Raw genomic sequence first — 14,307 nt, 5'->3', positions numbered from 1 at the left:
TGTGCTGAGGGCTGTCCGTAGAGTCATTGAGATAGGGCTGGGCCTTGTGCTGAGGGCTGTCCACAGAGTCATTGAGATAGGGCTGGGCCTTGTGCTGAGGGCTGTCCACAGAGTCATTGAGATAGGGCTGGGCCTTGTGCTGAGGGCTGTCCGTAGAGTCATGAGATCTGGGCCGTGTGCTGCGGGCTGTCCATAGAGTCATGAGATAGGGCTGGGCCTTGTGCTGAGGGCTGTCCATAGAGTCATTGAGATAGGGCTGGGCCTTGTGCTGAGGGCTGTCCGTAGAGTCATTGAGATAGGGCTGGGCCTGTGCTGCTGTCCATAGAGTCATTGAGATGGGCTGGGCCTTGTGCTGAGGCCTGTCCAGAGTCATTGAGATAGGGCTGGGCCTTGTGCTGAGGGCTGTCCGTAGAGTCATTGAGATAGGGCTGGGCCTGTGCTGAGGGCTGTCCGTGAGTCATTGAGATAGGGCTGGGCCTTGTGCTGAGGGCTGTCCGTAGAGTCATTGAGATAGGGCTGGGCCTTGTGCTGAGGGCTGTCCGTAGAGTCATTGAGATAGGGCTGGGCCTTGTGCTGAGGGCTGTCCGTAGAGTCATTGAGATAGGGCTGGGCCTTGTGCTGAGGGCTGTCCGTAGAGTCATTGAGATAGGGCTGGGCCTTGTGCTGAGGGCTGTCCGTAGAGTCATTGAGATAGGGCTGGGCCTTGTGCTGAGGGCTGTCCGTAGAGTCATTGAGATAGGGCTGGGCCTTGTGCTGAGGGCTGTCCGTAGAGTCATTGAGATAGGGCTGGGCCTTGTGCTGAGGGCTGTCCGTAGAGTCATTGAGATAGGGCTGGGCCTTGTGCTGAGGGCTGTCCGTAGAGTCATTGAGATAGGGCTGGGCCTTGTGCTGAGGGCTGTCCGTAGAGTCATTGAGATAGGGCTGGGCCTTGTGCTGAGGGCTGTCCGTAGAGTCATTGAGATAGGGCTGGGCCTTGTGCTGAGGGCTGTCCGTAGAGTCATTGAGATAGGGCTGGGCCTTGTGCTGAGGGCTGTCCGTAGAGTCATTGAGATAGGGCTGGGCCTTGTGCTGAGGGCTGTCCGTAGAGTCATTGAGATAGGGCTGGGCCTTGTGCTGAGGGCTGTCCATAGAGTCATTGAGATAGGGCTGGGCTTGTGCTGAGGGCTGTCCGTAGAGTCATTGAGATAGGGCTGGGCTTGTGCTGAGGGCTGTCCATTGAGATAGGGCTGGGCCTTGTGCTGAGGGCTGTCCGAGATAGATAGGGCTGGGCCTTGTGCTGAGGGCTGTCCGTAGAGTCATTGAGATAGGGCTGGGCCTTGTGCTGAGGGCTGTCCATAGAGTCATTGAGATAGGGCTGGGCCTTGTGCTGAGGGCTGTCCACAGAGTCATTGAGATAGGGCTGGGCCTTGTGCTGAGGGCTGTCCATAGAGTCATTGAGATAGGGCTGGGCCTTGTGCTGAGGGCTGTCCACAGAGTCATTGAGATAGGGCTGGGCCTTGTGCTGAGGGCTGTCCACAGAGTCATTGAGATAGGGCTGGGCCTTGTGCTGAGGGCTGTCCGTAGAGTCATTGAGATAGGGCTGGGCCGTGTGCTGAGGGCTGTCCATAGAGTCATTGAGATAGGGCTGGGCCTTGTGCTGAGGGCTGTCCACAGAGTCATTGAGATAGGGCTGGGCCTTGTGCTGAGGGCTGTCCATAGAGTCATTGAGATAGGGCTGGGCCTTGTGCTGAGGGCTGTCCATAGAGTCATTGAGATAGGGATAGGGCTGGGCCTTGTGCTGAGGGCTGTCCATAGAGTCATTGAGATAGGGCTGGGCCTTGTGCTGAGGGCTGTCCGTAGAGTCATTGAGATAGGGCTGGGCCGTGTGCTGCGGGCTGTCCATAGAGTCATTGAGATAGGGCTGGGCCTTGTGCTGAGGCCTGTCCACAGAGTCATTGAGATAGGGCTGGGCCTTGTGCTGAGGGCTGTCTGTCCTGGGCCGTGTGCTGAGGGCTGTCCATAGAGTCATTGAGATAGGGCTGGGCCTTGTGCTGAGGGCTGTCCATAGAGTCATTGAGATAGGGCTGGGCCTTGTGCTGAGGGCTGTCCATAGAGTCATTGAGATAGGGCTGGGCCTTGTGCTGAGGGCTGTCCGTAGAGTCATTGAGATAGGGCTGGGCCTTGTGCTGAGGGCTGTCCACAGAGTCATTGAGATAGGGCTGGGCCTTGTGCTGAGGGCTGTCCGTAGAGTCATTGAGATAGGGCTGGGCCTTGTGCTGAGGGCTGTCCGTAGAGTCATTGAGATAGGGCTGGGCCTTGTGCTGAGGGCTGTCCATAGAGTCATTGAGATAGGGCTGGGCCTTGTGCTGAGGGCTGTCCGTAGAGTCATTTAGATAGAGTCATTGAGTCATTGAGATAGGGCTGGGCCTTGTGCTGAGGGCTGTCCATAGAGTCATTGAGATAGGGCTGGGCCTTGTGCTGAGGGCTGTCCAGAGTCAGAGATAGGGCTGGGCCTTGTGCTGAGGCTGTCCGTAGAGATTGAGATAGGGCTGGGCCTTGTGCTGAGGGCTGTCCGTAGAGTCATTGAGATAGGGCTGGGCCTTGTGCTGAGGGCTGTCCGTAGAGTCATTGAGATAGGGCTGGGCCTTGTGCTGAGGGCTGTCCATAGAGTCATTGAGATAGGGCTGGGCTTGTGCTTGTCCGCTGAGATAGGGCTGGGCTTGTGCTGAGGGCTGTCCGTAGTCATTGAGATAGGGCTGGGCCTTGTGCTGAGGGCTGTCCGTAGAGTCATTGAGATAGGGCTGGGCCTTGTGCTGAGGGTCCGTAGAGTCATTGAGATCTGGGCCTTGTGCTGAGGGCTGTCCATAGAGTCATTGAGATAGGGCTGGGCCTTGTGCTGAGGGCTGTCCACAGAGTCATTGAGATAGGGCTGGGCCTTGTGCTGAGGGCTGTCCATAGAGTCATTGAGATAGGGCTGGGCCTTGTGCTGAGGGCTGTCCACAGAGTCATTGAGATAGGGCTGGGCCTCGTGCTGAGGGCTGTCCACAGATTCATTGAGATAGGGCTGGGCCTCCTGAGGGCTGTCCAGAGTCATTGAGATAGGGCTGGGCCTTGTGCTGAGGGCTGTCCACAGAGTCATTGAGATAGGGCTGGGCCTCATGCTGAGGGCTGTCCACAGAGTCATTGAGATAGGGCTGGGCCTTGTGCTGAGGGCTGTCCATAGAGTCATTGAGATAGGGCTGGGCCTTGTGCCTGTGTGCATTGAGATAGGGCTGGGCCTTGTGCTGAGGGCTGTCCACAGAGTCATTGAGATAGGGCTGGGCCTTGTGCTGAGGGCTGTCCATAGAGTCATTGAGATAGGGCTGGGCCTTGTGCTGAGGGCTGTCCGTAGAGGGCAGAGAACATAGCGTTCTGCATGATCATGATGATTATGATGATGCACCTGGATTGTTTCCAGATTGCCCATGTTCTTCCAGTAGGATGGGTGAGGCAGTCCAAAGGGCTCCCAGTCCCCAATGGCCCCAAACAGAGAGCCTGAGGGCTCTTCCATGTTGACATAGAGCAGGTAATCTGCCTCCTCCTGCTCAGGCATCTCCCCCAGGGCTTTCTCCAGGTCACAGCGCAGAGAGAGGAACCCTGGGCGGTCCTTAGGACTCAGCAGCCAGCAGGAGAACATCAGGAAGTAGCTACAGTATGAAGCAGAGGAGGGGATGACTGAGGTTTATACAACATGATAAAAAATAAACACCATATCAGGTACTCCACGAAGGTTACGTTGCCTCTACTGTATACCAGCAAATAATGATAATTCAGTGAACCAACTCATACTATTCAAGGATTTATGTGTATAGATCCAGAACTAGAAACTCACATGGTGTCTAGGCAGCCAGGGGGCTGTTTGAGGCGGTTGCCCTGCCTAAGGTAGTCGTAGATCTCACTGTTTTCCACTCCAGGGTAGGGCGTCACGTAGTCACTCCAAACGACCACTCAGAGAGAGAGATAATAAGCAACTGTCACAAATGTTGTACTTGTATTTAGTCCTTGTTACTGAAAATACTTACGTACTTACTTAATACTAACTTGATTACTTATGTAAATAAGGTATTTCTGTTTTGCAAAAATGTCTAAACCTTTTTCCCTCTATCTGAAGGGTCTGAATACTTTCTGAATGCACTGTATGTCGAAGGACTTTAAAACACGAATACAGAGGTGTACATGGAGCACATCATGTAGCCAGACCAAGTCAGGAAGGATCTCACCACATCACTCTTGGTGGTGTAAACTCTGTCTACCAGGCTCTCGATGGCGATCCATTTCACTGGCATCTTTGAAATGCGTCCTTGTCTATAGTAGTCCCCCGTTATAGATCTTTTTAGAAAGGCCAAAATCTGCCACACAGACAGTGATATTCTCATTCAGCCTGCAGGACAGTTATGTGCAACATAATAAACACTGTATTGTTACTTGTATCAGTCAACATGCAAGACTTTCACAGAAAAAATATTGAAGAGTATGTGTGAGAAAGAGTGGAACACATTGACAAAAGAGAGGTGAGAATCCTCACATGCAGTTTCGCGCTGCCAGGTCTCTATGGATGAACCTCTTGTTGCTCAGGTATTCCATCCCCCATGCGATGTCTGTCATGAACTTCACCAGCATCTGAGAAGGCAGGGACTGATGGATGGAGAGGAGACGGGGAGGATTAGATAAGGCAGTTTTCTCCAACAGGGGGTGCTATACAGCAGCACAAATGGAAAATGCATAAAAGGAGAAAGGCCACACTGCTAAAATGTATTTGTGTAACAAAAACTTTACGATCTGTGTGGGAGGGAAGGGAACTGACCAAAGGATTGTCCCCAAGTCTAGAGTAGAGCAGGAAACTGTGCAGGTCTCCATGCTTCATATAGGGCAAGATGACTACAGGGGAGGGGTAGTCTCCTCTCTCTGCTGCCTGCAGACACACCCCTACAGGGAGGACGGGGAATTAAAGAAGGAATCCAGTCAAACGGTTAGGAGTTTATAACACAACCATATCAGAAACTTGGTTATTGACCACATTTGTGACAAGCGACCCAGTCTGTCTCACCAAGGAGTCTCATGATGTTGGGGTGGTCAAACTCCTTCATACAAGCAGCCTCCCCGAGGAAGTCCTCCATCTCAGTGCGAGTGCAGATGGAAACTAAGAGAAGGTGAGAGGGAGGAGAAGGTGACTCAGGTAAAATATGGGAGAAGCATGGTGGCAACTGACACTGACAATGAACTGACACTAAACCAGTGGTTCCCAAACTGTGGGGCGTGCCTGCGAGGGGTTGGCAGGGGGGAACTCAGTCCAGCTTTCAACTTACTCTTGAACATTGTAAAAGTAGAATGCACAAGGTGACATTTCTATATAAGTGCATCATCAGTTCCTCTTGTCATGTCAGTCATTTCATACCTTAGAGAGCTATTTATAAATTGTCAGAAATGTCCAGATCAACTAGCCCATATTTATTTAGCTAGGTTTTGTTGTAATGTTCGAGTCACTCAAATATCACATCAATACACCTCAGACATGACAAAATGTGTAGAATTGCAGGAAATATGCTTTAAACCTGCTAAATGTTCTCTCCGCCAACAAGAGCGGTGTGAACAGTTTGTGTCATGAACAGAGCTTGTACCATAGAAATAGATGTGGCGTGCGTGCAGGGGGGAATGTTCCCCAATAATGTAAGGTGGGCTTGCGTGAAAAAGTTTGGGATCACCTGATTTAGTTTTCCATTTTTATTGTAATAAATCAACTAAAAGGTGTAGGTGCCTTGACCCCTAGAAATACTAGCAGTATGATTTGTATTCGGTTCTCAATTAAATCCAAAGGGTTGTGTTAACAGCCAGATCATGACACTACTCTGTTTCTCCACATGTGGCACAGAACAACATTGAGCAACAGGATGAAATCCAAGCCTCAACATCTGTTCCTGAACTCTCACCCTGCACGACACATCATTTGATTCCAATCATTCACTTAAATAACTAATATATCCACTCATCCTACACTGTTTCTCTTATGTCACTGGAATGGCAACTCACATGTGGCTTCATTTGACTGCCGATTGTAGGTGCGTCCTGCACTGTATCTCACCACAAAATCCCCACCAGCGTTCCTCATAGGGTAAAATGTCTTCCTGTGGCACACACAGATGGTTTAAATGAATCATCTGACAGTAATGAAAAACAATGGAACAAAGTGATACAGGGACAGTGGTGTAAAGCACTTAATTAAATAAAAAAACTATTTATATTTTTGACAACTTTTACTTTTACTTCCCCTCATTCCTAAAGAAAATAATGTACTTTCACTCCATACATTTTCGCTTACACCCAGAAGTACTCGTTACATTTTGAATGCTTAGTAGAATAGGAAAATGGCTCAATTCACATACTTATCAAGAGAACATCCCTGGGCATCCCTACTGCCTCTGATCTGGCGGACTCACTAAACACCAATGCTTCATTTGTAAGTTATGTCTGTTATGTGCCCCTGGCTGTCTGTAAATGTATATTTTTTATTTATTTTACCTTTATTTAACTAGGCAAGTCAGTTAAGAACAAATTCTTATTCTCAATGGCAGTCTAGGAACAGTGGGTTAACTGCCTGTTCAGGGGCAGAACGACAGATTTGTACCTTGTCAGCTTGGGGAATTGTCACCTTGTCAGCTTGGGGATTTGAACTTGCAACCTTCCGGTTACTAGTCCAACGCTCTAACCACTAGGCCACCCTGCCGCCCCATATTGCTTAATATAAGCCATTTTAAATTATTTACACTTTTACTTTTGATACTTAAGTATATTTTTGCAATTACATTTATTTTTAATAATAATTTTAGACTTTTACTCAAGTAGAATTTTACTGGATTACTTTTACTTGAGTCATTTTCTATTAAGGTATCTATACTTTTAGTCAAGTATGACAATTGGGTACTTTTTCCACCACTGTACAGGGAGAACCCTATCAAGGCCAGACTGACAGCAATCCCCATAACCACATACCACCAATACCAGGAGAATGTCTGATGAAGGGACACATCTAAAACAGAGGAAAGAGAGGTATGTCAGCTACAGTATGTCAGACACCATAATGTGCTACCGATTAAATCAACCTAGAAAACACAGCCCCTCAAATATTCATTTTGAATCTCCTGCTGTTTTCCCTTCTCCTTGACACATCACAGCCATCCTGTTGTCTCCCTCGGTTCTGTCCAGACTGACCAAGGTGCTTCTGTTTGAGGGATTGGACTGGGCTCCAGGGGCCGCAACCTGCAACAGTACAGGCACTCACACTCAGGGACACACTGCCCAGGAGGCTAGAGAGAGAGATAGCTAGCTCAGAGGACTGAACTGACTCCATAACAGCCTAAGACAGGGAAAAAGAACAACAGCAAAGATACCCATTACACTGTGTGTGTGTGTGTGTGTGTGTGTGTGTGTGTGTGTGTGTGTGTGTGTGTGTGTGTGTGTGTGTGTGTGTGTGTGTGTGTGTGTGTGTGTGTGTGTGTGTGTGTGTGTGTGTGTGTGTGTGTGTGTTACCCGGGGCATGTTAGCAGTGAGGTATTCCACTCTGTAGCCCGTCTCGCTCCCTCTATCCCTCCAACCCTCTGTCTGTCTCTCCCTCTGCCTAAGCACCTGACTCCTGTTGAGAGATGTACTGTAGGTGAGAGGGATAAGATATCTTTCCAAAATATTCCTGTACATCTTTGTGGGGAGGTCGGGAACATATGCTCTATTTACGACACAAAGTATAGCACACACACACACCTTGAAGATCTGTGCCACCTCATGTGTGTGCATGCTATCTTCAGATAAAGAGACAGAGTAAAGAGTCTAAATGGTTAGGTTACACAAAGACCTCAGATTCATGAGTCTTCCACTGCATGCAACAACAAACGTACGGAAAGAACCAGTACGATGTCTTTTTTTTCTCCTCCACACAGTCAACGTTGTGTAGTTAATCAAATCAAATTAATCCAAACTTACATTCTCACAGCACAAGAAGGGTGTTTTATTTCAACTCTAAAATCTGGTTACTGATTTGATTGAATTGCCGTTTTTCCTGACTACTGTCACGCCCTGACCTTAGAGAGCCTTTTTTATTCTCTATTTGGTTAGGTCAGGGTGTGACTTGGGTGGGCAAATCTATGTTTCTATTTCTTTGTTGGCCTAGTATGGTTCCCAATCAGAGGCAGCTGTTTATCGATTGGAGATCATACTTAGGAAGCCCTTTTTCCCACCTTAGATTGTGGGATCTTGTTTGTGTGTAGTCGCTTTCTGCACTGCATGTAGCTTTACGTTCGTTTTTGTGTTTTTTTTGGGGGGGGGGGTTTCATTTTAAATAAAAGTAAAATGTACGCCTACTACACTGCACCTTGGTCCACTCATTTCAACGAACGTGACAACTTAATTTTACTTCAGGAAAATGATTTTTTGGCCAGCATGTGTTGATGTGCACTACACCACTGTGGTAGTGGCTGTTTCCCCTTTCTCTTCGAAAGTCTCTCTTTCCCTTTTTCACAAGCATGTCTACATTGCAGACTGTGGAAAGCATGAGATAAAACGCTTCTCCTCTAGCCTGAATTAAAACACACTGTGGCATTATGGACACAGCAGTATTGCACCACCTCTGCCAAACCATGAATAGACAATGTATAATGTGTTTCCCTCCTGCTCTCAGTACCTCCTCCTTCACTCAGGCAGCTCGCTCAACATATAGGTTTATATTGAAAACACTGAGGATGGAGCGGAGGAGTGTTCCTATGGGCAAACTTGACTGTCTATTACCATCTCAGAGGAATAGCACTGACAATCTTTATTTCACGTCGGGTCCCTATCTCTTCAGTTTATTTGATCAAAAAACACTTGAGAATGTTTAACCAATTCCCCAAAAGTTTTTTCAAGAACAATCTTTGTTCCAAAACCAGTCTTTCACAGCGAGTCACTCAACTGAGACGACTCTCGTTGCTCCTCCCATATTTCCTGTATGTCTCTGAGCTCTGCTACATAGGTGTTGTTGCACTTGTTGAATTCCCTTATTGTAAGTCACTCAGGATGAAATCATCTGCCAAAAGGACTAAGAAATGTAGAAGTGAATACAAATAACTATCACGTCAACTCCCGCTCCAGCGCTCAACGTCACCGGTCTACTAACCACTTGTCCTGGCAACCCATCTTTACGCATACCTGGCAACCATCATTATGCACACCTCGTCTCATCGGTCACACCTGAACTTCATTAATCCCTTGATTACTTATCCTTTATATAGCACTATTTTGTTATTAGTGTCAGGACCCGGTTACGAACTCGGGTCTCCAGTGTGAGAAACAGTCACTTAGTAAACTGAGCCACTAATAGTCAGCAGAAGCCAGAAGATGAGGCAGACACAGCAGTACTAGAGACAGTGATTTAATAAAGAAAAAAGATCTTCAGGCAAAAATATAAATCCACAACGTCAAAAATAATTCCAAGAGAAAAAATGTATATCCTCCAAGACACAAGGAAAATCCACAAAGTGGTAAGAACAGCAGGGAAAAAACAAACCTCAAAAGAATAATCAAAAATAAACAAGAACAAAACCAGAGTACCCCAAGAAAATCCCACTAGAGAAACAAAAGTTCACAGCATGGCTGGGTGCTAACATACAAACACAGAGCAAAGAACTGAGGAACACTAAGGGTTTAAATACATTCAAGGGAAATGAGACACAGGTGCAACTAATAACTAGAACGAGGGAAAAACAAAAGGGTCAAAAAGCACAATGGGGGCATCTAGTGACCAAAACCTGAACAATCTTGGCCATATCCTGACAATTAGTCATCAGGTAGTATTGTTTTTCTTCCATGTCAGACGCTTCTTGTGTTTTGTATTGCTCCATGTTCGTTGTTATTAAACTCACTAACTGCACCTGCTTCCTGACTCCCTGCATCTACGTTATAATAACGAAAAACCTTAGTAATAGAATATTATAAACACTGATGGGTTGTGGGTAGAAGATCGTGGCGTACAGCTTACCTCCTTCAGCTGTGTGCAGTGTTACCCATGGTGTCCACGGGGAAGCACCTTGACTACTACGGCAAGCCACCCTCACGTCATAGAAGGTGTAGAGCTTCAGTTCAGGGATCAGGTGCTGAGCAGGTGGTACATAGACATTCTGATTATGGATCAGGAGATTACGCAACGTGTTGCGGTTCATGACCAGACGGAGCTGCCTGAAATATCAACCATGGTACACTGAGTGCATAAAAAATTAATACCACTTTCACCTGGATTCACCTGGTCAGTCTATGTCATGGAAAGAGCAGGTGTTCATAATGTTTTATACCCTGTGTATAACTCATGAGCAGTTACTTTTAGATTGGCTCGGTATCTAGACTATTCTATAGTCAGTCACGCCAGTTTCTTGGGTTAGTCTTACCTGTATAGAGCACACAGAGACAGGATATACCCCTCCAAAGCCAGGCTCCCAGGAGATGTGTAGGGAAGAGTTGGTGACCTCTACAACTTGGATTTTCTGTGCCTGGGAGGGAACCACTATTCCAAGACAGAAAGAGAGATAGTCATGGATAAAAACCAATCCCATCGGCATGTTAAGTAATGTCTGTTGCACCCCTGCCCTGTTGGTACGGACCTGGCACAGTTCCAGAGGCTGAGGCAGCCACACCTTTACTGTTGTGTGCTTCACAGGAGAAGCTGCTGGTATGGTTGAGGCCTAAATGGTGACAGTCAGAGAGGTGGTCAGTGATATAATGAATGCTTTTGATTTGATCAACACTCTTTAATGAAAGAATTGCCTCTGAAAATATGTTTTACATCACACAATACATAACAACAGAAATGCTTTTTCCTCGTGTCACTATGTAAATGTTTTCTTTTTTTATCTTTAACTCTGCATTGTTGGAAAAGGACCATTAAATCAGCATTTCTCTGTTAGTCTACACCTGTTGTTTACAAAGTATGTGACAAATACAATTTGATTTGATTTTGATTCGTTCTACGTGTGGCATATGCAAATAAGACAGTCTTTGCCTGTGATATTGAGAGTAGAGGGAGAATGGGACACTGGGTCCTGTATCGTGTTGAGTGGTCCTCCGTTCTGCAGCCAGATGATGGTTCTGGAGGCCCATGGGCCAAACACAAATAAGACAGTCTTTGCCTGTGATATTGAGAGTAGAGGGAGAATGGGACACCGGGTCCTGTATCGTGTTGAGTGGTCCTCCGTTCTGCAGCCAGATGATCCTGACTGGTTCTGGAGGCCCATGGGCCAAACACTGCAGGCTGAGGCTAACAGTAGCCACCACTGTCACGTCATGAGGCTTCACTGAGAAATGTGGGATTCCTTGAAAAGATTATGAAATTTCAGTAAAATATTGTAGAATATAGACAGACATTTTATTAAAACGAGAAAAGGGACACTTTACCCTCCAGCTGAATGTGCCCCTCCTGAGACATCAAGTCCTTCCTCCCAACTGTTGCCATACAACATTATCTCCCAATGTCTGACAGCTTCACATGATCAATTCTGAGGACAGACAGACAAGACATATAACTAAAAATAAGATGCATTGTTGTTCTGACTGACGTAACGTAAACACACAGAGAGAGTCATACTGTCTCAGGAAAGACCTGAGTTCACTGATGGTCAGCCAACCTCCTTCAGTGACAGGCACTTGCACTTGATTGGTGTCAGCGTAATCCAGGGATTGACTGTCCCTCAACCACACCACACCCGGAGGCTCCTCTCCACCCCCCATCTCCCTGGAGAGTACAGAGCACCTGTAGCGGCTTACCCAGGGATAAGGTTACGTTGGCCGGGCTCTTCAAAAATTGAAACACTTCATTTAAAAAAACAGGTGGGACACCCACAACACCTCTGCATGTTAAACTGATATTCAGTGACTATTGCTTTTAATTCATTAATAGATTAATAAATACCAAAGTTCATTAGGGGAAGCATGAGTTAAACTACTCTTAACATTAAATAGAGAGTAAAATTGTATTGTCAATTCCATTTAATACTAGCCTACAGATGTAGGATCTTAATTTGATCGCCCTCTTTGCAAGAGAACTTTACTGCACTGCAGGAACTATACAACTTGAAGTGTATTTGAGGTTTTAAAAGGCTTCTGAAGTTTGTAATTTGATGTGATGTTCCGTACGAAAAATGTATCAAACTCTACAAAAATGTTACTGAATTATAATCCACGTAATAATTAACATTTTCTGTTGCTGCAGGATTCTTTCCTGTTGAAGCAAACTGGCTCAAATTAAAAACCTACATCTGTAACTGTATCAGTCTAAAACCTTTGTAAGTAAGATAAACCATAATGAAGGAAAAACATATACATATACTTTTAAAAAGGTTTTTCAAATAATAAAATATACGTTATGACAGCGCCTCCGTTATCGTCCATGCTGACTCACCTGGCACTGTAGCCATATCCATCAACAGAAGAACAAATAACGCCACACACCCTCCGCTGCCGTTCATCTTCATTCAGGATTGCTCTTAAAGAATAAGATTGCTCTCTACTATGCCTCAGACATATTTACACGATTTCTGGCATGAATGAGTCATCTTCCTCGCACAGTATCCAGATGTTAGACTTTATTTCATGAAGGTTTCAGCTGCTTACCAAAAAAGTATACGTTACACTATGCCATGGGAATTCTTGAAATAGTTTTGCTTCTGCGAGGAGTCGAATTAAAAAAAATAGGATACATCAAATCCAGCTAGTTTAGTTTGTAATAAGCAAATAGTGCGCGAGTAGTAGACAGTCTCTCAACATCGGTTGAATTACTCTATGGGCAAACTTTAACTCTTTCCCTCCATTACTCCTCCCTCCCTTCTCTCCACTTACTTTATTGACCGTCATGCACACTCAACCGTTGAAGAAACACTCCTCGACCGAATTTGGGAAAGCCTGCTCCATAATTAATGGAATTCTATAGTATTCCAATTCAATATTTCAAGGAAAAAATGATTTTGTGTGTTTAAGTGTCTGTCATGGAATAAACGTGGCAAAAACAAATGTAGACATTAACCACTGGGCAAAAAAGGTTGAATAAACATTGTTTCCACATCTAAATCCACTGTCATAACGTGATATACCAGTCAGCTGAGAAAACAGTAAAATGGTCAATAACATTATTATCTTAGAGGCAGCAGACTTTACACATGCAAAAACAAATGTATAGGCCTACTTTTATCTTTAACTAATTTAAGGGGCACATTTCAGTCCTCAAGACTAGCCGGATGTGTTTCTAAAATGAGGAAACAGAGGATTTAGTAGACTATTTCCTGGTTTTGACTAAGTGGTGTACAGCTACAACCAGAAGTGACTTTTATGGAGCATGTTAATAGAACTTACGCAGCAAGTTAAGAGAATTAACGTAGTAGGTTAGGAAACCAGTTTAAGGTTAGCTAAAACGTTCTCATAACCTGCTATGAAAAGTCACTTTAGGGTCATGGCTGTACTCCATCTCGTCACAACCCTATTTCATGGCAACATAAAAAAAAATTAAACATACAGTCCATGGGGTATTACTGCGCCCTTGTGGACGTTCTTAGAATCACAACACTGCAATAAAATGTCCGAGGCCAGAACAGCATAATCTCATGCCATAGCAGTGCTCTTCAATCATAGTCCTTGGGGTTCATCGATGGCTAATACTACCTGATTCAAATAATCAACTAATAATTATCAAGCCTAAAATGAACCTTGTTTGACGATGGGCTGGAGCAAAAGCCTTACACACCCTGTTGGTCCTCAGAGCCAGGCTTGAAAAACAAGATGTTATACATGATCTCTCATCTGGATATTCAAATAATGAATGACAGAAAAGCACATCTTCGTATGAAAGAATATGCTAGCATATGATAAAGGATGGATGCACGTATGAGAAAACTTAATGTCAGTTTTCATTGTTAAAGTTCTTATGAACAACAAACAAATCAAATGTTTATCTGCAGAGATGTGAATGACTGTTATCCTGCAGCAAAATGCTTAAGGTCTGTTCCATGTATGATATTTCAAAACCATATGGAATTTATGCTGCAACATTCACATAGGCTATTAAAGATTAACATGGAATCAGTCTGTCCATTCCTATTTCCCACAAACCATCTGTGGAGAGATACAGCAGTCCCTTGCGGCCGCCATAATCTGGGGTCAAAGGCCAGTGAGGGATTGTCAATGTGATCTCATTGCACCCTACCACAGGGGTTTGTTGTTGACTTCACATGAAAGTGTTAATGGGATTAAGATGAAGAAATACACCAATTATTGAGGATTTAAATCACT

At 45.4% G+C, this 14,307-nt stretch overlaps 2 protein-coding genes and 1 long non-coding RNA gene across 3 annotated transcripts; all 3 read right to left on the bottom strand.

Moving 5' to 3' along the window:
* Nucleotides 1-414: 414 nt before the first annotated feature.
* Nucleotides 415-1,952, bottom strand: LOC127930829 (dentin sialophosphoprotein-like). The gene is made up of 2 exons (XM_052521761.1): nt 1,907-1,952; nt 415-1,195 (listed from the first exon to the last, which is right to left on the bottom strand). The coding sequence occupies exon 2, from the start codon at nt 1,126-1,128 to the stop codon at nt 415-417; it is 714 nt and encodes a 237-aa protein (XP_052377721.1). The 5' UTR covers nt 1,129-1,195; nt 1,907-1,952.
* Nucleotides 1,953-2,474: 522 nt separating this feature from the next.
* LOC118384830 (serine/threonine-protein kinase SIK2-like) lies at nt 2,475-10,720 on the bottom strand. Its single transcript, XM_052521760.1, is given in 16 exon segments — nt 2,475-2,792; nt 2,825-3,665; nt 3,851-3,944; nt 3,947-3,965; nt 4,239-4,337; nt 4,339-4,399; nt 4,544-4,653; nt 4,823-4,944; nt 5,066-5,158; nt 6,046-6,140; nt 7,006-7,042; nt 7,225-7,369; nt 7,543-7,645; nt 10,019-10,215; nt 10,422-10,537; nt 10,635-10,720. Coding segments are annotated over 13 exon segments (2,043 nt in total). The 5' UTR covers nt 7,552-7,645; nt 10,019-10,215; nt 10,422-10,537; nt 10,635-10,720.
* A 312-nt stretch (nt 10,721-11,032) lies between these two features.
* LOC127906048 (uncharacterized) lies at nt 11,033-12,852 on the bottom strand. The gene is made up of 4 exons (XR_008139052.1): nt 12,428-12,852; nt 11,655-11,821; nt 11,425-11,525; nt 11,033-11,342 (listed from the first exon to the last, which is right to left on the bottom strand). It is a non-coding gene; the product is annotated as an uncharacterized LOC127906048 (long non-coding RNA).
* Between the last annotated feature and the right edge of the window lie 1,455 nt (nt 12,853-14,307).

This window comes from Oncorhynchus keta, chromosome 6 (assembly GCF_023373465.1).
Source record: "Oncorhynchus keta strain PuntledgeMale-10-30-2019 chromosome 6, Oket_V2, whole genome shotgun sequence".
Lineage (NCBI taxonomy): Eukaryota > Metazoa > Chordata > Actinopteri > Salmoniformes > Salmonidae > Oncorhynchus > Oncorhynchus keta.
The sequence above is the reverse complement of the archived record's forward strand: the minus strand, read 5'-3'. Positions and strand labels throughout refer to the sequence as shown.